The 23,709-nt window shown below is 43.7% G+C and overlaps 2 protein-coding genes across 6 annotated transcripts in view; both read left to right on the forward strand.

Annotated features, from left to right (window-relative positions):
• Window positions 1-898: 898 nt before the first annotated feature.
• Window positions 899-10,659, forward strand: CAMLG (calcium modulating ligand). 4 transcript variants are annotated; one of them, XR_009453069.1, is made up of 6 exons: window positions 899-1,210; window positions 1,787-1,879; window positions 2,821-3,281; window positions 3,781-3,983; window positions 4,459-4,524; window positions 9,454-9,508. XR_009453069.1 is itself a non-coding variant. In XM_059698395.1 (5 exons), exons 1-5 carry the CDS (start codon window positions 1,039-1,041, stop codon window positions 9,643-9,645), a joined length of 984 nt encoding a protein of 327 aa, XP_059554378.1. In that variant the 5' UTR covers window positions 910-1,038; the 3' UTR covers window positions 9,646-10,659. The 4 variants fall into 4 exon arrangements, 3 of the variants coding, with proteins under 3 accessions (XP_059554379.1, XP_059554378.1, XP_059554380.1); XM_059698395.1 differs by lacking the exon at window positions 3,781-3,983 and having other exon boundaries at window positions 910-1,210; window positions 9,454-10,659; XM_059698396.1 differs by lacking the exons at window positions 3,781-3,983; window positions 4,459-4,524 and having other exon boundaries at window positions 906-1,210; window positions 9,454-10,659.
• A 5,308-nt stretch (window positions 10,660-15,967) lies between these two features.
• The window catches only part of DDX46 (DEAD-box helicase 46), a 62,698-nt gene continuing 54,956 nt past the window's right edge, over window positions 15,968-23,709 (forward strand). For both annotated transcript variants that reach the window (XM_059698399.1, XM_059698400.1), the window contains exons 1-3: window positions 15,968-16,167; window positions 16,894-17,082; window positions 21,695-21,838. In XM_059698399.1, the coding sequence (XP_059554382.1) occupies window positions 16,151-16,167; window positions 16,894-17,082; window positions 21,695-21,838 (350 nt within the window). In that variant the 5' untranslated portion in view covers window positions 15,968-16,150. The remainder of the gene's footprint in view (window positions 16,168-16,893; window positions 17,083-21,694; window positions 21,839-23,709) is intronic.

Below are 23,709 nucleotides of genomic sequence, written 5' to 3' on the forward strand. Positions count from 1 at the left end.
TCCGGCCAAGGGCATGTACCTTGGTTTCGGGCACATCCCCAGTAGGGGGCGTGCAGGAGGCAGCTGATCGATGTTTCTCATAGATGTTTCTAGCTCTCTATCCCTCTCCCTTCCTCTCTGTAAAAAATCAATAAAATATATTTTTTTATAAAAAGATTCCCAGGTGATTCTAATGTGCAGCCAAGGTTGAGAACCACTGAGTTAGAGCCTTGAACAAAACACAGGACTTGTCTTCACGGAGAAAAAGACAATAAAATAAGTACATAAATTTAGTTTGCAAGTCGGTCCTAAGTGTTAAGGAGAAAAAGGCAGATAAAGAGAATAGTACTAGATTTATGGGATGATCATTTCACAAATTATATAAATGCCTAATAACTATGTACACCTGAAGCATATATAATATTTTTTCCATTGTAATTAAAAAGTTATTTTTTTTTTTTTTGTAAGAATAGAAAGTGTTGAGAGGCGGTGGCAAGGTTTGGACTGGGCAGGTTCTCCCGAGAAAGCCTTGCACAAAGACGGGAGGGAGACCCGGACAAACCAGGCGCACTGAGGACAGGAGGTGTTTGAGGAGAGGAATCAGCGCTAAAGAGAAACCCCTGACGCCGCGCTCCCTACAGCGTCGCTCTCAGCGTTACGTGTTCCCGCGGCCTATAAGCGAGCGACAGGAGGTCAGCGGAAACAAGTGTCTCCATTTTGCTTCCTGGCACCGAATCTGCGATCGATGAGCGTCGTTCTCACTCCCATTCCTTTCTCGCGGGCCAGGCTGGGTGCCGATTTTCTTCACCTCCGCGCGGGCAGCAGAGAGACACCGCGAAGGCTAGCCGAGGAGGTTGACTGCCCTCATTCAAGATGGCGGCGCAAGCCTCCGCCGGGAAAGGGCCGTGCGCATGCTCAGTCCGCGGTCTCCAGCCGGGCGCTGGGGGGCGGGTCTGCGTTGAGCCGGGCACGCGCGCCCGCGGCCGGGCCTGAAGTCATCGGCCCCGTCGCTGCCGCCTCCAGCGCCACCGTCGCCTCTCCCAGATTGTGGAAGGGAAGATGGAGCCCGTGACCGTCGCTACGGACAGCGGGGAGCGGCCCGGGGCCCCGGTTGGCTCTGGCATGTCGGCTTCCCAGCGTCGGGCCGAGCTGCGGCGGAGAAAGCTGCTCATGAACTCGGAACAGCGCATCAACCGGATCATGGGCTTTCACAGGCCCGGGAGCGGCGCGGGTGAGAAGCTCCGTCTCCCCCTCGGGGTCCCGCCCGCCCTTTCCAAATTCTATGTGATCACTGTGAGACGCCAGGATCAGCCTGGAGGACCCGTCCCTCCCTGCCCACCCCGCTGACCTTCTGACCACGCCCTGCTCTGCCCCTGATCTTCGGGTGATGTCCCAAGTTCTCACTTCTTGACCCCCTTCCAGTTGCTCTTGTTAGTTTTCCGGGGGTTGTCCCGCCTCTGCCACGGGCCGCGAAGCTTCGCTCCCGAGTCCGTCTGCCTGGGTGCTCCCTGCCCCGTGTACCGAGGCCACCCCTCCGCCTCCCCACCCCGGGCCTCTTGCGGGCGCACATTGCATCCCAGGCTCCTGCTCTGCCATTGTGCCCGGTGCGCGCCCTTCCGCCGCCTTCCCTGGCGTCTGCCTTCTTTTGCCTTTTGCTGTAACTGTCGGCCCACGTGAGCTGTCTTTACGGAGCTGCCCGCTGGTCCTCCCTGCGTGGGTCAGGCACTCGTACAGTTGGTGTTCAGTGCCCTCAGCATTGTCACCCACAGGCCTCCTAGTAAAAAATTGGGGCGACCGTTCTTTATAGACCCAGCAAGTGGGAGTGCCCGCCGCCAGAGGTCTTCTCCCCCAGAGCGCGAGCTCCATGAGATGCCAGGCACCGCCTTTCCCCCGAGGGAGAGTGGGTGCCTCATTTCGCCCCCAGGGACACGGGCAGTGAGTTTCTTTAAAACATTTTTATGTGACTGTTTATTTTATGTGAATATTTATGGAACACCTAGTATGTGCTAGTGTTCTCTAACTTTCCATGGAGTGTTGCCTTTAGCAACCGGCTTTGGTTGCGAGCCCTTTGGATCTTGGTGACTTCGGTTCGGTAGGGCTTTGGGTGTAGGTGTAGTTCTGAGCTTCAGGTCTGCCGCTGACAACTACCCAGAGGAGGTAAGAGAACGATTTCAACTTCTCCCGCAGCAGTAGTTACAAAACTATCCCTTCCTTTAATGATTAATAGCATGTTTATTCTTTCCCAAAGCACTTACCGTCTTCCTTGAGGCGTATGTTCCGTATTTTGTTCTTTTGCTTTGAAAATGTTACCTGCCATTAAGGTTTCGTGTTGTTTTAAACCAGAACAGCGTCTTCAAATGGCTTAAGTCCCTACGAATGGCTCCCTGACCAGAGGAGAAGGATTACGTAAGCAGTGGCTGTAGGATATGCCACACCCTATGCTGACAGGGCTCTGGATTCAGAAATATAATATTAAAATACAGATTTGTAAAAGCTTTAATAATTTTCTATTTTTAACCAAAGAAGCTAGAGCAGGCAGTGCAACTATACTTTAGGGATGTTTTATCCATGAAAACTTGGTCTTTATAGCGTGGTCTCTCCCTGCCTATCGTTTCCAATTTTTTTACTAGCCTTTTACCCCCAAAGTTTGGATTATATTTTCTACAGGAATACTCTTTTTGAGTGATACAGTTTGAGGATGTAGAGGGAAACTAGTTTATGTTTTATGCAAAATCAGTATTAATTTAGATTCAGAGTTCTAGCTCAGTGCATTTTTTAATATTACTACGAACGGTGTTTGCCTATATGTAATACATAAGGTTTCTAAATTTCTTTTCTCAGAAGAAGAAAGTCAAACAAAATCAAAGCAACAGGACAGTGATAAACTGAACTCCCTCACCATTCCTTCAGTTTCAAAGCGAGTAGTGCTGGGTGATTCCGTCAGTACAGGAACAGCTGACCAGCAGAGTGGTGTGGCAGAGGTAAAGGGGACTGAGCTGGGAGACAAACTGGACTCTTTCATTAAACCACCTGAGGGCAGTAATGATGTAAGCCTTGAGCTCCGGCAGCGGAACAGAGGGGACCTGACAGCGGACACTGCCCAGAGGGGCTCTCGCCATGGCCTAGAACAGTACCTCTCCAGATTTGAAGAAGCAATGAAACTAAGGAAACAACTAATTAGTGAAAAACCCAGTCAAGAGGATGGAAATACAACAGAAGAATTTGACTCTTTCCGAATATTTAGATTGGTGGGATGTGCTCTTCTTGCCTTTGGAGTCAGAGCTTTTGTTTGCAAATATTTGGTAAGAAATATAATGGAAAATTAGTTATAGTAATGAGTGTTTTTAATCCACAGAATTCATTGCCAATATTAACTTAATATTTGCCTGATTCACAGGGCTATTTGGAGAGGCATTATAAACTGCTATTCACCTTAGTTATAGAATGAGGTATTCTGGTTAAATACAGAGCCTAATAATAATTATTAAATGCCCCCTATATGTAGGTACCATTCTAAGTGATTTACATATATTGATTCATTTAACCTCATCCTTATGAATCTTTGTTTTATAGATGAGGGAATGGAGACTCATAGTGGTTAAATCATTTGCCCAGTATCACCAGCTCTTAAGTCACAGCTGGGATTAACCCCAGGCAGTTTCATTCTAAATAGGGTAAAGTACCCTTGACCGGGAATTGAACCCAAGACCCTTTGGTGCATAGGCTGATGCTCTATCTACCAGCCAGGGTGAATACTTTCAAGTTTTTTATTTTTTTTTAATATTTTTATTGATTTCTCAGAGGAAGGGAGAGGAAGAGAGAGAGAGAAACATCAATGATGAGAGAGAATCATCAATTGACTGCCTCCTACACGCCCCCACTGAGGATCAAGCCTATAAACCCGGCATGTGCCCTGACTGGAAATCAAACCCTGAAATCCTGGTTCATAGGTCAAGACTCAACCACTGAGCAACATTGGCCAGGTGCCTTCAGTTTTTTAAAAGGTAAGTTTTTATGAGGGAAGACATTTTTGGGGATATTAAAGAGAGTGACTTGAGCCTGGCTGGTGTGACTCAGTGGTTGAGCGTCGAGCCAAGAACCAAGAGGCCACTGGTTCGATCCCAGATCAGGGCACAGGCCCAGGTTCCGGGCTCAATCTCCTGGGTGGGGTGGGGGGGCGTGCAGGAGGCAGCTGATCAATGATCAGTGATGTTTCTATTTCTCTATCCATCTTCCTTTCTCTCTAAAAAAATCAGTAAAATATATTAAAAAATAAAACTAGAGAGTGACTTGACTTGAGAAACATGTTTATAATAAATCAATTCCTTTTATTTTCTTCACTGTTCTGCCGAAACAAGACTGCTTTCAACTACTAAAATTAAATATTTTATTTTGTTACTTAAAATTTATAGCTGCTATTTGATTTGTGATTTGAATGATTATGTTGGAAATATATAATTGTATCTTCTATCTTCACAGTCCATATTTGCTCCATTTCTTACTTTACAACTTGCATACATGGGACTATACAAATATTTTCCCAAGGTAAATTACATTTTTTTCTAAATTATGTTGTTGTGTTTAATTGATTAATGATTAGATAATCTGAAAAACTTAAAAAAAAATTTGTTATACTTACGGTCTGAATCAGTGCTACTCAAAGTGTGATTGGCTTCCAATCAAGCTCTTTGTTCTGTTTGTAATGAGTGAAGTTCAGAAAGTGAGTAATTAGACACTCTGTAGCAATTGGACATTGCCATAACATTTTTATCATATTTTACAAAAATGTTGGTCTACCATGGATTGGGAGAAAAAAAACCTCAAGACAGACTTTGAATAGTGCACATATACAAGTGTTTAATTTCATTACTTAGTAAAGATTTAGTAATACATTTTGTTTATGATAAAGGACATTAATTTTAAAATGGGTTCAGTTATGGTACTGTGTGCCTTAGTGGACACTTAATAACAATGCACTTGGACTTTAATGCCAAAGGCCTGATATTTGCAAGAAATATTTGGCCAAAATTGCAGAACAGAATTATGGGGAATATCATTGTTTACCTGGTTTGCTTGACTACAAATGTAAATACACAGTTTTATGGGACTTGACTTGGCTGGCATAGAAGATAATCCTACTTGTGTGATTGAGTTTTCTATGAGTTTTTTGCTGAGAAATGGCTACTTAGCTATTTGATTAATCGCTTGTAATGCACTGATAGACCTCATATTTTTTTTATGGATTTGAAACATTTATATATTTAATAGGCCAAATAGGTCAAATACACAAAGTAAAGGAGTAAGAGAAATGTTATTTTTAATTAAAATTATTTTTGATGATACCGATATATGTTTTCCTAGTATTGACCTTTTTCCCCAAAGGTGTATTATATTTTTTTTAATTTTTATAAGAGTTTGTTTCAAATTGACAACATATGCCAGGGAGTGAGATCTCAAATATTCTAAAAGTGTAATTTTATTAAAAGGATTTGTTTAGAAACTTACCCTTGAAACATTGATTGTAGTTTTGCAATAGCAGAAGTCTGGAAACAATCTCAATGTTTACTAATAAGTGACTAGTTAAAAAAGTTACGGCCTGCCCATTCAGTTCTTCATGTACTGATAATGATAAGCTTGCCAAGAAATATTAAGAGAAAAAAATGAAGCCTGGCTGGTGTTGCTCAGTGGTTGAGCATTAGACCATGCACCCAGAGGTTGCTGGTTTAATTCCCGCTCAGGGCACATGCCCAGGTTGCTAGCTTGATCCCAAGCAGGTTGTGTGCAGGAGGCAGCCAATACAGAATAGGATCTACAGTATACTTTTTTATAAAAGGGAAGAAAACATAGATATTTGATACTTGGTTTTGCTTATATATGTGTAGAGAAGCTCTGGAAGAGCCCTGGCCAGTAGCTCAGTTAGAACATCGTCCCATTACGCCAAGGTTGCAGGTTCGATCCCTAGTCAGGGCACATACAAAAGTCAACCAATGGCCCTAACTGGTTTTGCTCAGTGGATAGAGCGTCGGCCTGTGGACTGAAAGGTCCCGAGTTCGATTCTGGTCACGGGCACATGCCTGGATTGTGGGCTCAACCCCCAGTGTGGGGCATGAAGGAGGCAGCTGATCAGTGATTTTTTCTCATCCTTGATGCTTCTATCTCTCTCTCTCCCTCTCCCTTCCTCTCTGAAATCAATAAAAATATATATTTTTTAAAAAGAACCCAAAAAAAAAGAACCAAAAAAAAAAGAACCAACCAACAGTGCATGAATGAGTGGAACAACAAATTGATGTTTCTCTCTCTCTCCCCCTCTCCCATCCTTTCTCTCTATCTAAAATCCTATACTAATAAAAGAGAAAAATGGTAATTGGCGTACAACTGATACCTTTTTCATTGGCTAATCAGTGAGATATGCAAATTAACTGCCAACTAAGATGGCAGTTAACCGCCAAAAAAGATGGCGGCTAATTTGCATATTGCAGGCAGGGTGGTACAGTGCCATCAGAGAGCGGGTTGAGGGTGTGAGTGCCAGCAGTCTCCCGAGACCTGATCCCGCCGGTAGACCCGGATGCGGGCCGGCAAGGTGGCTGCTGTGTCCGCCCGCACTCACGCCGCCAACCCGCAAGAGCGGGTTGGCGGCGTGAGTGCCAGTGGTCACCCAGGACCCGATCCCGCCGGTAGACCCGGATGCGAGCTGGCGGGGCGGCTGCGGTGGTCGCCCGGGACCCGATCATGCGGGGCCGGCGGGGTGGCTGAGGCGTCTGCCTGCACTCACACCCTCAACCCGGGAGAGCGGGTTGGGGGCGTGAGTGCCGGTGGTCGCCCGAGACCCGATCACGCGGGCCGGCAGGGCGACTCGCCCCCAACCCGCTCTCCCGCCCAGCAGGGGACCCTCATTTCCCCCCATCACTGGTTCTGCCCCCAGCCCAGGCCTGATGCCTCTGTCAGAGGCGTCAGGCCTGGGCTGGGGTCAACGCCTGAGGGCTCCCAGTATGTGAGAGGGGGCAGGCTGGGCTGAGGGACACTCCCCCCCACACACACACACCCAGTGCACGAATTTCGTGCACCGGGCCCCTAGTTAATAAATAAAAAAACAACCCTGGCTGCTGTAGCTCAGTTGGTTTGAGTGTCATTCTGTACTTCAGAAGGTGGCAGATTTGATTCCCGGTCAGGGCACTTACCTAGATTGTGGATTCGATCCCCTGTTGGGGCGCATGCTAGAGGCAACCATGCTTACATATCATTTCAATTCAGTGTTTGTTTATTGTTCTTGTCTTCTTTTTCAACCCTCATCATCAGAGGACATGCTTAGAGAGGGAGGGAGGAGGAGGAGGAGGAGGAGGAGAGAGAGAGAGAGAGAGAGAGAGAGAGAGAGAGAGAGAGAGAGAGAGAGAAAGAGAAACATTGATTGGTTGCCTTCCATATGTGCCCCAACCGGGGATTGAACCAGCAACCTTTCAGTGCACAGGGCTTTTTTTTTTTTAATTTATGGTAAAATTTTCATACAGTGAATTGCTCAAGTCTTTGTATACCATTTATGAGTTTTGACAGCCTATGAAACCCAAATTCTTTCAAGGTTTAGAACATCACTATCAGGAAATTTCATCATGCCCCTTTCCAGGCAGCTGTAGTCATAGCCCCTAGACTCACATTTTCTTTTTCCCACCACCGATTACTTTTTTCTGTTTTAGTACTTAATATAAATGGAATTATCCCTATATATGCATTTTTGTACAAGGCTGCTTCTATATAGTATTTTTGATAATAATCCATGTTGTTAACTATATTAATAATTTATTCCTCTCCTTTTTTGGCTGAATAATATTCCATTGTATGAATATATTAATTTAATCTGTTGATAGACTTCTTTGGTTGTTTCTAATTTTTGGTTATTATGACTAAAGCAGCTAAGGATTTCCTTGTATTGATCTTTTTGTGGACATAGACTTCTTTTGGGTAACTATAGGTTTTTATATTATTAAAATTTTTGAATCATGACTGGATTTGGTGACACCAAATCAGTAAATTAAATGAAAATTCAGCCTTGAATCTCTTAAAAAATGAAGCTAGAAAATTATATTAGGAAGTAAAATATTCAGTAATATCTTATTGCATGTATAATCAAGTGTGAGTTGCTTTGCATGGTAATTAGGGCTCTACAAATTATTCCTATGATTCTGGCACAAAATTACTCACTGTCCTCCAGTACACCTGTCACTCGGACTTTTGTTGTCATGAGACTTACCTTTCTTTTTTTTAATGTATATTTATTTATTTTTAATAATTCTTTATTGTTGAAAGTATTACATATGTTCCCCTTTCTCCCCATGAGACTTACCTTTTAATAAGATTTCTCCTCACTTCTATATAAATCTTGCTTATTCTTTTTTTTTTTTAAATATATTTTATTGATTTTTTACAGAGAGGAAGGGAGAGGAATAGAGAGAAACATCGATGAGAGAGAAACATCGATCAGCTGCCTCCACATCTCCTACTGGGGATGTGCCTGCAACCCAGGCACATGCCTTGACCGGAATTGAACCTGGGACCTTTCAGTCCGCAGTCCGACGCTCTATCCACCGAGTCAAACTGGTTTTGGCCTTGCTTATTCTTGAAGGCCTGTTTTTAATTCCATTTTCTCCTGAAATCTTTTCCTGTGCTTTATTTATATATAAAACCCTGGAATAATTTCTATCTTCTTTGAGCCACTATGCTACACATTATCCATGGCATTCATTTAGCACTTATTTATGTCCTATCTTTATTTATTATTTTTTAAATATATTTTTATTGATTTCAGAAAGGAAGGAAGAGGGAGAGAGATAGAAACATCCATGATGAGAGAGAATCATGGATTGTCTGCCTCCTGCAAGTCCCACACTGGGGATCGAGCCCACAACCTGAGCATGTACCCTTGACCGGAATCGAACCTGGGACCTTCCAGTTTGCAAGCCGACGTTCTATCCACTGAGCCAAACCTGCTAGGGCTATTTATTTATTCTTTGTTAATCTTCACCTGAGGATTTTTTCCATTGCTTTTCAGAGAGAGTGGAAGGTAGGGAGGGAGGTGGGGAAGAGAGAGAGAGAAAGAGAAACACCAAAGTTAGAGACACACATAGACTGGTGTCTCCCTCACCCGCAGCCCAGGTGCCTTTGACCAGGAAAGGAACCCGAGACTTTTGGATGCGCAGGCCAACACTCTAACCACTGAGCAAAACCAACTAGGCCTGTCCTATCTTTTTTTAACTGTTGATAGCAAGAATGGTATCTTTCTCCCTACTGCTTAGCATTTTACTGCTTTACATATTATATGCTCAGTAAATGTTTGTAATGCTTGTTGATATATTAATGATTGATATTTTGAAACTTCATTACCAGTTTTGAAATCAGTTAGGCAAAAATAGCACTGATAATATTTTTGTAGAGTTTAAGTTGTCTTCTGAAAGCTGTAGGATTTATTTGTCTTTCTGTGTACAGGGTGAAAAGAAGATAAAGACAACAGTACTAACAGCAGCACTTCTATTATCTGGAATTCCTGCTGAAGTGATAAATCGATCAATGGATACGTACAGCAAAATGGGCGAAGTTTTCACAGATCTCTGTGTCTACTTTTTCACCTTTATCTTTTGTCATGAACTGCTTGAGTATTGGGCCTCTGAAGTACCATGAAGCCTGCAGAACTCAGGAGAAGCTTACAGAAAACCACTTTCTCTCATATTGCAGTGTCTTTAAAGGAGGCAAATTGGGTTACATCTTTATGTAATACTTTTACTTTGTAGGGGTTGTAAAACTACTTGATTTGGAATGAAATGGCAGATCCTCTGACTTAAAAGCATTGAGTTTGTATTAATACTGATGTGAAGAATAGAGTACCAATGTCATTAACTGATTTTTCTTGTTTAATTAGAATCCCTAGTCTACACCTTTCCCTAACTTTTAAGATTTGTATTTCGGCAGAGAAACAAGGTCTCAGCCAGCCCTTTGTAATTGGGGACTGTGTCATGTATTTGGTTCTTATTTCCTGAGAAATGATGCCATCTTAAAAATAAAATGAAAGAAACTGAATTTTCTAATGTTAAGTGTGCACATTTTAATTTATAAGAGCCGAATAAGGTAGCCAATTGTATCTTGTTGAGTCAGTATCTCTTTTTTAAAATAATTTTATCTTTGTTGTTGAAGGTGTTGAGAGTCAGTATCTTAATCCTTACTCCAGTGCAAGCATTGTAATGGGAGAAAGGATTAAGATCCATACATACGAAATTAAAAGGTATTTATGAAATCTTTATTTTTATTTATGAAAATTTTTTATTGTCCTGGCCGGTGAGGAGATGGCTGAAGGATCTTTTACTGTCACACTCACATCAATGTTTTTCTCTCTGTCTAAAAATCTTAGAATTGGAAATTTTCACTTTTGAGTTTTCAATTTTCAGGGGTATTTTTAAGCAAACTAGACTAGAATGGTTAGATATAAAAGTGGGATTTGAAGAATTGACTGAGGTATGAAACTCAATAGCATAAATGTTCTATAAACTAACTTGGTAACACTCATATTTGTAAGGTTTGTCTTAAATGAGTATAAAACGTGTGTTATATTGCTCGTTATTACTTTTCCTTACAGATTTTTGTATGGTCTATTTAGTTAATCCTTGTGATATTAAAAACATATGTCCTTTTTCATTATTACTCACAGTCTTGATTTGTGTCACTTTATTTTTAATCAGAATAATGTAGAATAAGTATAATTTAAGTCTAGTCTTCTGACTTAGGATAAGATTACAAGCACACATTTTTTTCCTGATTCTACAATGAATCTAGTATCCAGAGGTTTTTTTAAAAAAGATTTTTTTATTGATTTCAGAAAGGAAGGGAGAGGGAGAGAGAGATAGAAACATCAATGATGAGAGAGAACCATTGATTGGCTGCCTCCTGCATGCCCCCTACTGGGGACCAAGCCCCAAACCCTTGCATATGCACTTGTCCAGAGGCCAAAGCTCTATCCACTGAGCTAAACCAGCCAGAGCTAGTATCCAGAGGTTTGGAAAGCATCCCCTGATTTGTCACATCCCCCTCAATCTCTGAGAAGACACTAGGGGCCTTCAATTGCATATGTTTACTTGTGTTTCTTTTTTAAAAGGCCCCATTTAAAGCAGCTGCCTCCTTAGCGCAGTAGGCAGCGCGTCAGTCCATAATCTGAAGGTCCTGAGTTAAAAAGGCCGCATTTAGCAACTTGACACATGATAAATTTTAGTAATTAGAGATCATTATCAAATTTCTTTAAAAGAGCAGAGCTGTAAGACACCTGTGTCTGTTGTTGCCACTTTAAGCGTGTTGAGTAGTATCGAAAGAAAATAAAAATGTATTAGTATCTGGAATAATTAAAAAAAATTGCTTTGGAAATTTCGGGGACTTGATATGTATATGGCTTAAAACTGGATTGATTAAGATGGTTGACATCTTCGATCAGTAGCTTCGATCAGACTAGTTGTGTAAATGGAGGTGCGCATCAGTCGGTACTAAAAACAGCAAGAGGCTTATGAGAGATTCAGAATTAAGTTAATTAGAATCAACATCAGCTTTGGAAGCCAGGGCATTTTGCTAAAAGGGTTGTATTGGAGACATAGTGGACTATAATAGCAAGCCTACCTTGGAGATATTGCATATTTGGTTCCAGACTACCACAATAAAGTGAATATTTATCAAGTGCGTCAAAAGAATTTTTGGTTTCCCAGTGCACAGAGAATTTATGATTACACTGTAGTCTATTACGTGTGTAGTAGCATTATGTCTAAAAAACACTGTCCATACCTTAATTTAAAAATACTTTAGCCCTGACTAGTTTTTCTCAGTGTTTAGAGCATCTGCCCACTGACTGAAGGGTTGCAGGTGCAGTTCTGGTTGCAGGTCCCCCAGCCCCGGTCGGTCGGGTGCGTGTGGGAGGCAACCAATCAATGTTTCTTTCACATCGATGTTTCTCTCAGTCTCTATCCCTCCCACTCTCTAAAAATCAATGGAAAAAAGATCCTTGGTGAGGATTAACAACAACAATAACTTTATAGGAGTGCCCTTTCCCCCAAAGACTGAAGACTGTGTTTCCCCAGCTGGAGCTGAAACACTGAAGATATTTGCCAGAGCAGACTGGCGCAGACTGGCGCAGAGCAAGGCCGTGCGGAATGGACCATGGAGGAGTGGAGCGGCCTAGCTGAAGAGGGCCCTGGCCCCAGGGCAGCCTCACATCGGTGCAGCACAGCAGCACGGTCGCACTATTGAGGTGTTCCCAGCAGTGCCCTCACAGCCGTGCTGTATTACCTTTGAGCTGTTGGCACTAAATGTAGCTTCCTTCTTCACCCCAAATTGGGGATTCCTGTTGGAGTTGAATTGACGCCAATAACCATTGGTTGATACTATTGACATATAAAAACAAACATTTGTTTTAGACAGATGGTAGATAGATATTTATTAAGGAATTGGCTCCTGAAATTTTAGAACTGAGACATTTCAAGATCCGCAGTTAGGTATAAGTTCTAATCTGAAAGCCAGCAGGTAGGAGATCCAAAATGAGTTGATGTTTCAGTTGGAATCTAATGGCAGGAGAAGACCAAAAAAGGAAATAAAATATGCAAACCATCATCTGGGCCTATTGGAAAATGGCACCAATAGAATATGAAGTGCTGCCACACTTCAATTTGTAAAAAAACAATGTGAAGTGCGGTAAAGCAAAGCTCAATAAAAAGAGGTCTGCCCTAACCAGTTTGGCTCAGTGGATAGAGTGTCGGCCTGCGGACTGAAAGGTCCCAGGTTCGATTCTGGTCCAGGGCATGTACCTGGGTTGCGGGCACGTACCTGGGTTGCGGGCACATCCCCAGTGGGAGATGTGCAGGAGGCAGCTGATCGATGTTTCTCTCTCATCGATGTTTCTAACTATCTCCCTTCCTCTCTGTAAAAAATCAATAATATATATATATATATATATATATATTTTTTTTAAATATTTTTATTGATTTCAGAGAGGAAGGGAGAGGGAAAGAGAGATAGAAACATCAATGATGAGAGAGAATCATTGACTGGCTGCCTCCTGCATGCCCCACCCTGGGGATCAAGCCGGCAACCCAGGCATGTGCCCTTGATGGGAATCGATCCTGGGACCCTTCAGTCCGCAGTCTGATGCTCTATCCACTGAGTCAAACCAGCCAGGGCAATAAAATATATTTTTTTAAGAAAAGAGGTCTACCTATACTTCTTTCACTTGTGCTAACAGATAAAAGCTGCTGCTTCTGGGACATAGAAGTGCTGTGAACTTAGCATAAATATATTGCGGGCATAAAAAGCCAGTCAGTATTTTCACTTCAAAGTGTTGTCTTAAGGAGGAGTTAGAACTTTAGTCAGGGTATCAGATGCCTGGGTTCTGGTTCCAGCTTAGATTCTAAAACGATTAGTGATCTAGGATTAAATTTGTTTCCAAAATCTCAGTTGTTTTCCCCACAAGTCTCAGTCTTTTTCACATAAAATCAAGATATGTAATTTAAAAAATCTGTTTAAGTTGTAACTTCTGCATGGCTGCATCCAGTTCCATTGCTTTAAATACCATGTATTATCCTTTATAATAAAGAATATGCAAATTGACCACCACACCCTTGTACAAGATGGTCGCCCCCATGTCATCACAAGATGGCTGATAGGGGAGGGCAGTTGTGAGTGATCAGGCCAGCAGGGTAGGGCAGTTAGGGGGCGACCGAGCCTGCAGGAGAGGGGGGGCAGTTGGAGGGACCAGGCCTACAGGGAGGGCAGTTGGGGACAATCGGGAGGCAGGGGAGCAGTTAGGGGCAATCAGGCAGGCAGGGGAGTGGCTGGGAGCCAGCAGTCCTGGATTGTGAGAGGGATGTCTGACTGCCGGTTTAGGCCCGATCCCACCGGCAGTCGGACATCCCCAAGGGGTCCCACATTGGAGAGGGTGCAGGCTGGGCTGAGGGACACCCCCCCCTCCAGTGCACAAATTTCATGCACCGGGCCTCTAGTACATTCTATAAAATTCTTGTGACCCTTACCTCTCCAATGTCTATTTCTCCCTTGAATTCCAGGTTCATATACCCTTTTATGAAGACATTATCTCCTCTGGATATCCAGTAAGCACCTCAAACATTACATCACTGAAACAAAACCACTGATTTTCTCTTTTCCCATCAAATTTGCTGCTCTCGCCCTAACCAGTTTGGCTCAGTGGATAAAGCATAAAGCATCAGCCTGCAGACTGAAGGGTCCTGGTTCGATTCCAGTCAAGGGCATGTACCTTGGTTGTAGGCACATCCCCAGTAGGGGGTGTGCAGGAGGCAGCTGATCAATGTTTCTCTCTCATGGATGTTTCTAACTCTATCCCTTTCCCTTCCTCTGTAAAAATCAATAAAATATATATTTTTAAAAATTTGCTGCTTTCCCACATTTCTCTCCACAAATTAACCACAATCCACAGTTCTGTTAAAAACCAGGGCATACCGTTATTTCTCCCTTTACCTCACAGTTTACATCTAATATAACACTTAGTGTCTGGAGAGATGCCCCTGGGATATGTCTAGAACTTGACCATTCCTCAGTCTCTCCACAATTTATCACTAGTGTTTTCCTATTTCTTTCAGACTGAAACCCACACACCTTACCTTCAGCCCAGAAATAATTTACAGTGTCTCTGATACCTGACTCATCCTTGTGTTCATTCTGTCACATATTAACACAGGCCTTCCTTACCCTTGGCGTCGACTACACTGCAGCTACAGGTAGGTAGTAAAGCCACAGAGGAAGAGCAAAACTCATCTAGGAGCCTTACTCGGTTGCATTTTTCTAAAAGTCAAGTGTATGGAGGTAAACTTTACACACAGTAAAATGCACCAATTTTTTTAATATATTTTATTGATTTTTTACAGAGAAGAAGGGAGAGAGATAGTTAGAAACATCGATGAGAGAGAAACATCGATCAGCTGCCTCCTGCACATCTCCTACTGGGGATGTGCCCGCAACCCAGGTACATGCCCTTGACCGGAATCGAACCTGGGACCTTTCAGTCCGCAGGCCGATGCTCTATCCACTGAGCCAAACCGGTTTCGGCTGCATCAATTTTTTACAAATGTGTACATTCACTCAATGACCGCCACAATCAAAACACACCTTTTCTATCATGTAAGAAAATAAAAACAGTAGAAAGGTATGTAAATATGAGAGCCTCTCCCCAACTCCACTACAGCTTTCTGCTAGAACAACTCAACGTATCTGTGTGCCTCCCACTGGGCAAGTTTTCTCTCAACCTTGACTGCAATTCAGAATCATCTGGGAAACTTGAAAATTCCCAATGCACAGGAAGCACTCTAGACCAATGAAATCAGACACATACATATGTATTTTTATTTAAGCTTTCAAGCACAGGCAATGTTGAGAACCATTATAATCTTGCGAATGGTGTGTGTGTGTGTGTGTGTGTGTGTGAAGTGTGTTTGGCTCTTCTTCCTCTTCTCCATCAAGTTAACTTTTTGCTCTTCAATCTCCCCTCAAAGATCATTTCCTCAGGGAACTCTTTTTTCTGAACCCCTCTCCTATGGTGGGATCTCTTTCTTGTTGTATTACATCTGCTTGTGTTTCTAATAATGTCTATGTCCCCCACGAGATTGTAAACCGCCTAGGATTTAGCACATGCCCGATATAGAACAACATATACTATAAGCGAATGAATATATAAATGAATGAGAGTGAACGGAGGTGTTTGCAGCATCACTCAGCACAGGGTAAGGCGGACGTCAGTACAAGTCCCAGGACAGCTCCAGGAGCTCTTGGCACCTCGGTGGTCCTTTCAGGAAAGACCTTCTCTGAGTCCGCAAGGGGTCCTCCGCGGCAGAGCCGGCAGAACCCAGCCACGGCATCTTCTTTCGGCGCGGCCGGCGCTGTGCGGCCTCCAGCCGACAGGAGGCGCTGTGGAGAGGAAGCCGCTGGCGACGCACCTTTCCCTTCCTGCTGCCGCCGGCGCCAGGACGTCCCGTTTTCGTTGGCGGCGCTCGGATGGCTTCCACCGCTGTGGCTGCTGCCGCCGCCGCTTAGTGCTGCTTCTCGCCCGGCGAACGGGGTGTAGCGCGGCCTCTTCCTTTGTCCGGTTCTCCTGCGCGTCGTCCGCAGGGCGCCGCTTTCCCGCGCCGGCAGCATGGGCCGGGAGTCACGGTGAGGCAGCGCTGCGGGCGGGCGGGCGGGCGGGCGGCTTCCTTGGCGGGGGAGGAGGCGGGAGTGGATGTGGCCGCGGGGTCAGGCCTGGCCCTGCGCAGACCCACGTGTGGCCAGCTCTGCCGCGGCCGCTGGAGGGGCTGGGGACCTCGGCTGAGCCAGTGGCTGTCCGTGGGCCGGCGACGGGCAGCGGGTTCCCCTGCGCTATCGGCCGAACCCCCTGGACGGGTTCATGATTGTGTGATTGCATGGTCTTTTTCATATGTCGTTGAATTCGGTGTGCTAATCTTTATGTTTAGGTTGAGTATAGATTATCATTTTCTTTTCTCGTACCGCCCTCGCATAAAATAGCAAAATCTATTTCTCATTCCCTCCCTTTTTCCTTTACTTTGAACTGTTTTTCTCCGTAGCACTACATAGCATTTTGTGTATTTATATTTGTCTGTCATGCCTTCCTTTACAGAATGCAGTCTGCTTGGGGCTTGGTCTGTTTTGTTTGCTCTCTTTTCTTCCCTTTCAGGATAGTTTTCCCACCCCCTGCGTGTGCTATAGCCGAAGGGCTGTAGCATTTCCCCCCTAATTAAAAACAACAAAAACCGTGTATAAAAAGTTTTCAGTGTTTAATTTGTCTGCTGAGATTTTTTTTGGGGGGGGGGGGAAATATAATAAATAAGATATAGTAGAAGTTACCTGTGTCTGCTAAACTGAATCTTTAACTTAACCTAGCCACTATCGGAAGCGATCAGCATCACGGGGACGTTCTGGAAGTCGCTCTAGAAGTCGCTCACCCTCAGACAAAAGAAGTAAACGTGGAGATGACCGACGGTCTAGAAGCAGAGATAGAGACAGAAGGAGAGAGAGGTCTCGCAGCAGGGATAAACGAAGATCTCGGTCAAGGGACCGGAAGCGTCTGAGGTAAGGATGTTAATCTCCAAGGACCGATTATAGGTTGAGACTTATCTAAATCGGGCTTATTCAAAAGTGTGTTTTGGACTAGAATTTAGTGGCCTGTTTGCTGCCCTCTGCTTTGACTTCAGCTTGTTTGATTAGGTTCAGAACTGATTTTCCTAGAACTGTGATTTTCAATTTTTTTCATCTCATGACACACATAAACCAATTACTAAAATTATGTGGCACACCAAAAATATTTTTTGTTGATCTAACAAAAAAGGGTATAGTTTTGATTGATTAACAAAATAAAAGTGACATTGTAAAAAATCAGGTGCCTAGCCCTAGTCAATTTGGCTCAGTGGATAGAGTGTTGGTCTGCGTTGGCCCAGGTTTGATTCTGGTCAAGGGCACATGCCTGGGTTGTGGGTTCTATTCCCAGTAGGGGGCATGCAGGAGGCAGCCAATCAATGATTCTCATTGATGTTTCTATCTCTCCCTCTCCCTTCCTCTGAAATCAATAAAAATATATTAAAAAAAAAATCAGATGCCTATCCTATATAATAATCCTATCTAATAAAAGAGAAACATGGTAATTAGCTGTATCTCTGCTACCCTTCCCATTGGCTAATCAGGGCAATATGCAAATTAACTGTCGGTCAAGATGGCGGCCGGCAGCCAGGCAGCTTGAAGCGAACATGAGGCTTGCTTGCTTCAGTGACGGAGGAAGCCAAGGTTCCCCGCCTGCTGCTGCCGGCCTCTGAGCTTGCAGTTTGAAACATTGTTACAAATATAGAATCTAAACAAACTCCAGAAACCTGCTTTCAGCCAGCCAGGATCTCAGAGCTGGAGTTGAAACAGTGTTTCGATTATAGAACCCAAACAATCCAGATACCTGCTTTCAGCAGCCGAGGCCTCAGAGCTGGAGCCAAGCCTCAGAGCTAAAGCTGGCCCAGAATAAAAAAAAAAAAAAAAAGGAGCGGTTGGTAGCTTCAGTCACCCGCCAGCCTGAAAACAGCCCTCAGCCCCTCACCCAGACTGGCCAGGCACCCCAGTGGGGACCCCCACCCTGAAGGGGGTGTGACCAGCTGCAAACAGCCATCAGCCCCTCACCCAGGCTGGCCAGGCACCCAAGTGGGACCCCCACCCTGATCCATGGACACCCTTCAGGGCAAACCAACCGGCCCCCACCCGTGCACCAGGCCTCTATCCTATATAGTAAAAGGGTAATATGCCTCCCAACACCGGGATCAGCATGACAGGGGGCAGCGCCCAAACCCCCTGATCGCCCTGTGGCTCTGTGTGTGACAGGGGGCGGGGCCACAACCTCCCTATCCGCTCTGCTCTGTTCGTGACAGGGGAAGGTGCCCCAACCCCCTGATCAGCCCTGCTCTGTGCCTGATAGGGGAACTCCCCAACCTCCTGATCGCCATGCGGCTCTGTGTGTGACAGGGTGTGGCACCTCAACCCCCTGATCGGCCCTGCTCTGTGTGTGACAGGGTGCAGCTCCCCAACCCCCCCCCCCCCCCACGGGCCCTGCTCTGTGTGTGACAAGGGGGAGCTCTCCAACCCCCTGATGGGCCCTGCTCTGTGAGTGACAGGGGGCAGTGCCCAACCTCCTGATTGGCCCTGCTCTGTGCATGACAGTGGGTGGCGCCGCACAACCTCCCCATCGACCCTGCCTTGAGTGTGATGGGGTGGTGCCCCAACCCCCGAATCGGCCCTACCCTGAGCGTGACTGAGGGTGGCATTGCAACCTCCCGATCCGCCCTGCTCTGTGCATGACAGGGGGTGGCGCCCCAACTCCCCAATCGGCCCTGCTCTGAGCCCGACCAGGGGCTGCACCTAGGGATTGGGCCTGCCCTCTGCCACCTGGGAGCAGGCCTAAGCCAGCAGGTCGTTATCTCCCAAGGGGTCCCCGACTGCAAGAGGGCACAGGCCGGGCTGAGGGACCCCCCTCCCCCCCGAGTGCACAAATTTTTGTGCACCGGGCCTCTAGTCCTATATGCTAATATGCAAATTGACTGAATGGCAGAACGACTGGTTGCTATGATGCGCCCTGACCACCAGGGGGCAGACTCTCAATGCAGGAGCTGCCCCATGGTGGTCAGTACACTCCCACAGGGGGAGTGCCGCCTGGCTCATGGCTGGCGAGCTCAGTGGTGGTGGTGGGAGCCTCTCTGACCTCTGCTGCAGTGCTCAGGAGCAACAAGCTGAGCAGTAAGGAGGGAGAGGGAGCAGAACTAAAGAACACCCTCCCCCCTCCCCCCCCCGCATGAATTTTGTGCACCGGGCCTCTAGTTCTTACATATAAGGATTTCTGGTACCAAGAATTAACCAATTAGATACAACCTTATAATGTGACATGACCAATCAGATGCAGCTCTGTTATATGACCTCTATATTTACGGTTCAAGACAGAGCATTCACACTGGATGGCTATTGTTGTGTTGTCCATTGTCATTTTTTTAAAAAAATATATTTTATTAACTTTTTTCAGAGAGGAAGAGAGAGGGATAGAGAGTTAGAAACATCGATTGGAGAGAAACATCGATCAGCTGCCTCCCGCACACCCCCCACTGGGGATGTGCCCACAACCAAGGTACATGCCCTTGGTCAGAATCGAACCCGGGACCCTTCAGTCCGCAGGCAGGCACTCTATCCACTGAGTCAAACCGGCTAGGGCCATTGTCATTTTTTAATTTAACAATTTAAGGGGAAAGAGGCCAGTGCCCTTGACTAAATAATCTGTTATTGTTTTATTTTATTTTTTTTAAAAAATATTTTTATTGATACCAGAGTAAGGGAGAGGGAGATAGAGATAGAAACATCAATGATGAGAGAGAATCCTCTATCAGCTGCCTCCTGCACGATCCAGCCCGCAACCCAGGCATGTGCCTTGACCGGAATTGAACTTGGGACCCTTCAGTCCACAGGTGGATGCTCTATCCACTGAGCCAAACTGCTAGGGCAGTTATTGTATGTTTTAAAAATTCTTCCCCTGGCTGAGTAGCTCAGTTGGTTAGAATTTTGTCTCTACACTCCAAGGTTGTGGGTTTGATCCTCAGTCAGGGCACATACATGAATGCATAAGTAAGTGGAACAACACATCAGTGCTTTTTTCTTTCTCTCAAAAATTCAATTAAACCCTAGCCAGTTTGGCTCAGTAGATAGAGTGTTGGCCTGCTGACCGAAGAGTCCCGGTTTGATTCTGGTCAAGGGCACATACCTTGGTTATAGGCCCAGGCTCTGGTCAGGGCGCATGCAGGAGGCAATGTGTGTTTCTCTCACATGGATATTTTTCTCTGTCTTTCCCTCTCTCTTCTACTCTCTCTACAAATCAATGGGAAAATGTTCCTGGGTGAGCATTACAAAAATAAAATCAATTAAAAATATTAAAGAAATTCTTGCGGCACTTCAGTTGAAAATTGTTGGCTAGAATAAAGACTCTCAAATAGTATTTTAAGTTTGGAAACTTCAGTTGTATTTTCTGTAATCCAAAGTAATTCCTTAAAGCCCTTCTGAGATAGGTTAGAAAAGAAGCTTAAGGTTAGGTTATATGCCATCAAAGGTGTTCTGTTCTAATTATGTCCCAAGAGAGCTTACCACCAAGTTCAGAGAATCCAGAAAGTGGACAGACGGAAGCAGGATAGAGCCATCTCCGGGTCTTGCTTACTGTTTGAGACTGTTTTAAAGAACTTATTCAGATTTGAATGAAAGAACATCTAAAATTTTAATTTTGTTTTTACTTGAGTACATATTATAGTCAAGCAGCCATTCCTTGCACTTTTCACCCTTTCTGGGGGTGAAAAACAGTTTTAAAATAAAAATAATCTCCCCATACCAAAAAAAAAAAATTTTTTCTAATACAGTTTTTCATTAAAATAGGAAAGAATACAGGTGGTACAGTTTCTGTGAACTGATCACAGAAAGAACTTTGGCTTTATCTTTTTCAAACATTAGAAGAAGAGATTGTAAAGGTAGTGTATAATACCTTTGACAGTGTGGATAGTGCTATCTTACTCAATTATATATTATGTGGTCCCAGGAAGAGTTTCATACAGTTCAGTCAAGAACTTAAGTGAAAGTGTTCATTTAGGATCTGGTCTTTCACTTTTTGGTGTGAAAGGTAGAATCAGAAGATTTTAGAGCAAGAAGGATTTTGAGATTATATTGTGACGTCTCCATATTTTATAGATGAGGAAACTAAGACCCAGAGAGTTGATCTGCTGTTTGCCCTCCACTAGTTAGTCGCAGCACCAGGATAGGTTCTCTGGTCTTCTCATTGTCATATCTGCAGTCTTCCCACAGTCCTATTTTGTCCATCCTTAGGTTAAGGCTGTCTTTGAAATTTAGATTTTCTATATCATGGGCTATAGATTTCAGCTTGCTATTATTACAGATTTGCTGTGTTTTTCAGTAAACTTTATTTTGAAATTTGAATCCTCATTTTTTTCAGTGACCACTTTTAAGAATTGGCATTACCTCTTCCCTATTTTACTGGTTTGATAGTTCATTGAATCTCAATCTCTGCCTTTAATAATGGTGAAAATTAAGAAGATTTTTTCAATCGGGATAGAACATAAACTGAAATAGTTCCACTTGCTAATAGAATATATGAAAAGTATCTCCTTTTCAGGCGTTCCAGAAGTAGAGAGAGAGACAGAAGTCGAGAGCGAAGAAGATCTCGAAGTCGAGACAGGAGACGCTCAAGGAGTAGAAGCCGGGGCCGCCGGTCCCGATCCTCCAGTCCTGGCAATAAAAGCAAGAAAGCTGAGAATAGGTAATGTTATCATTGGGCTGTATATGTCATGCAAGTTGGGAACTGACTGTCTCCCTGTTACTTATATTTAAAAGAAATCTTTAGGTCCTGGCCAGGTAGCTCAGTTGGTTAGATTGTCATCCTGATATACCAAGGTTGTGGGTTCGATCCCCAGTCAGGTAACATCCAAGAGTCAGTGAATGCATAAATAAGGGGAACAATAAGTCAGTGTCTCTCCCTCTCCCTCTTCCTCCCTCCTCCTCCCCCCCCTGCTTCTCTCTAAAATAAATTAAGTAAAGAAAACTTTAAAAATAATTACTGAATTTGACTCCTACCATGAACTCTTGGTAGAATTTTGTTTTAACAGATTTTAAAGCTTATAATTCAATTGGAAAATACCAGACTATTTTAAAACATAATGCATTGTTTTATTTAATAACTATTAATGGTTAGAAATATATTTTATAAACATCTCGAACTATGTTTTTTCTTTGAAATTATTTTGTTAGAATTTTTGACATTGACAAATAACGTGAAATGGTATGCATTGCTGCATTGCTGTTCAGATGAGTGAACTTTGTGTAATTTAAATGTATATGTTTCAGTTTGAGATAGTATGTTTGTTAAACATAGTATGTTTAACTCTTTATATTTATCTTGTTAGTGGTTTATTCTTTGCCTATTATTGTTTCTAATGTGGTTCATAGGATAGTTGATATATGGTCTTGTATCTGTTTTCTGTGTAGTCTTTATATTAATCATGACATTTCCCATGTCATTTATTTTACTTAGAAAATTTTATTTTACCGAAGTCCGTGTAATAAAACTGGAAAAAAGTGTATATGGGGTGCATTCTCCCTGGTAGTACACCCATACCTTTCTTCCCTCTTAGGCATGCATCTCCTAAACTTTAAGGGCTCCATGAGAGTTGTAACCAGGGAGCAGTGAGCAGTGACAGCTCGTCCCGGGCTAACTTCCTGAATCTGTCTCCAAGGCCACTTTGCTCTGACTTTGCAGGGAGCTAAAGCAGCCTGCCTAGGCTTGTTTCTTCCCTGTGGCATTTCTAGAGAGCTAAAGCAGCCTGCTTAGGCTCTCCTATTGCTTCTTCTAACAAGCCCTTGTCTCACATCCCTAGCTTTAATAAACTTACTCTCTGGTTAATCATAAAACAAAAACTAAAACAAAAGTGTGTGTGAAGACTTCAACATAGGAACTTGGGGGGGGGATGCAGGCATTCAGACCAAAGCAACCAGTCAGAAAGGATAGCTATGTTTTCAAAGTGTTCATCCACAGAAATGCCAATGATCAGGAAAGTCGTTTTCCTAAAACCCCCAGGATTACATCTGTTCTAGCCCCACGTGGCCTCATGACTACAGAGCTAGAGAAATGGAATCATTGCCCTAAAAAGAAACCTTGTTTATGCTGCATGTAACATGTGTAACACATTGGTGACAAGACAGTTACCAGGATGGATAGTGACGGTGGCTGCCTAGTGGTGTGGATGTATTTGACGCTACTGAACTGTGTACTTAAAGGTGGTTAAGATGGTAAACGTTATGTGCATTTTCACACAATAAAAAAAAAAAATTAACGTAAAATGTCAAAAAAATGTGTGTGTGTGTAAATTCATAAAAGTGAATAAAATCTGAACATGCAGTTTGTTAAATAATTATAAAGCAACATCCATGTAACCATTGCCAAGGTCAGGAAATAGAACATTGTCAGAAGCCCTCCACATCCCTTCTGTAACTGAGGTCTCTATTTCCTTGGATAAAAACCAGTTCTGACATTTGTGCTAGTAATTTCTTTGTATTTCTTTATAGTTTTACCACCTGAATTTTTATCTGGAAAAAGAGTAGTTTAGACGTATATGTTTTACGTGAATGAGTCAT

This window comes from Myotis daubentonii, chromosome 5 (assembly GCF_963259705.1).
Source record: "Myotis daubentonii chromosome 5, mMyoDau2.1, whole genome shotgun sequence".
Taxonomy (NCBI): Eukaryota; Metazoa; Chordata; class Mammalia; order Chiroptera; family Vespertilionidae; genus Myotis; species Myotis daubentonii.

Bases quoted from the DNA above. Each gene is read 5' to 3' on its own strand.
- CAMLG (XM_059698395.1), top strand. From the start codon at position 1,039: ATGGAGCCCGTGACCGTCGCTACGGACAGCGGGGAGCGGCCCGGGGCC. The intron at 1,211-1,786 runs GTGAGAAGCTCC...CGTTCTTTATAG, and splicing joins CAGGCCCGGGAGCGGCGCGG to ACCCAGCAAGTGGGAGTGCC. The intron at 3,282-4,458 runs GTAAGAAATATA...CTATCTTCACAG, and splicing joins CTTTTGTTTGCAAATATTTG to TCCATATTTGCTCCATTTCT.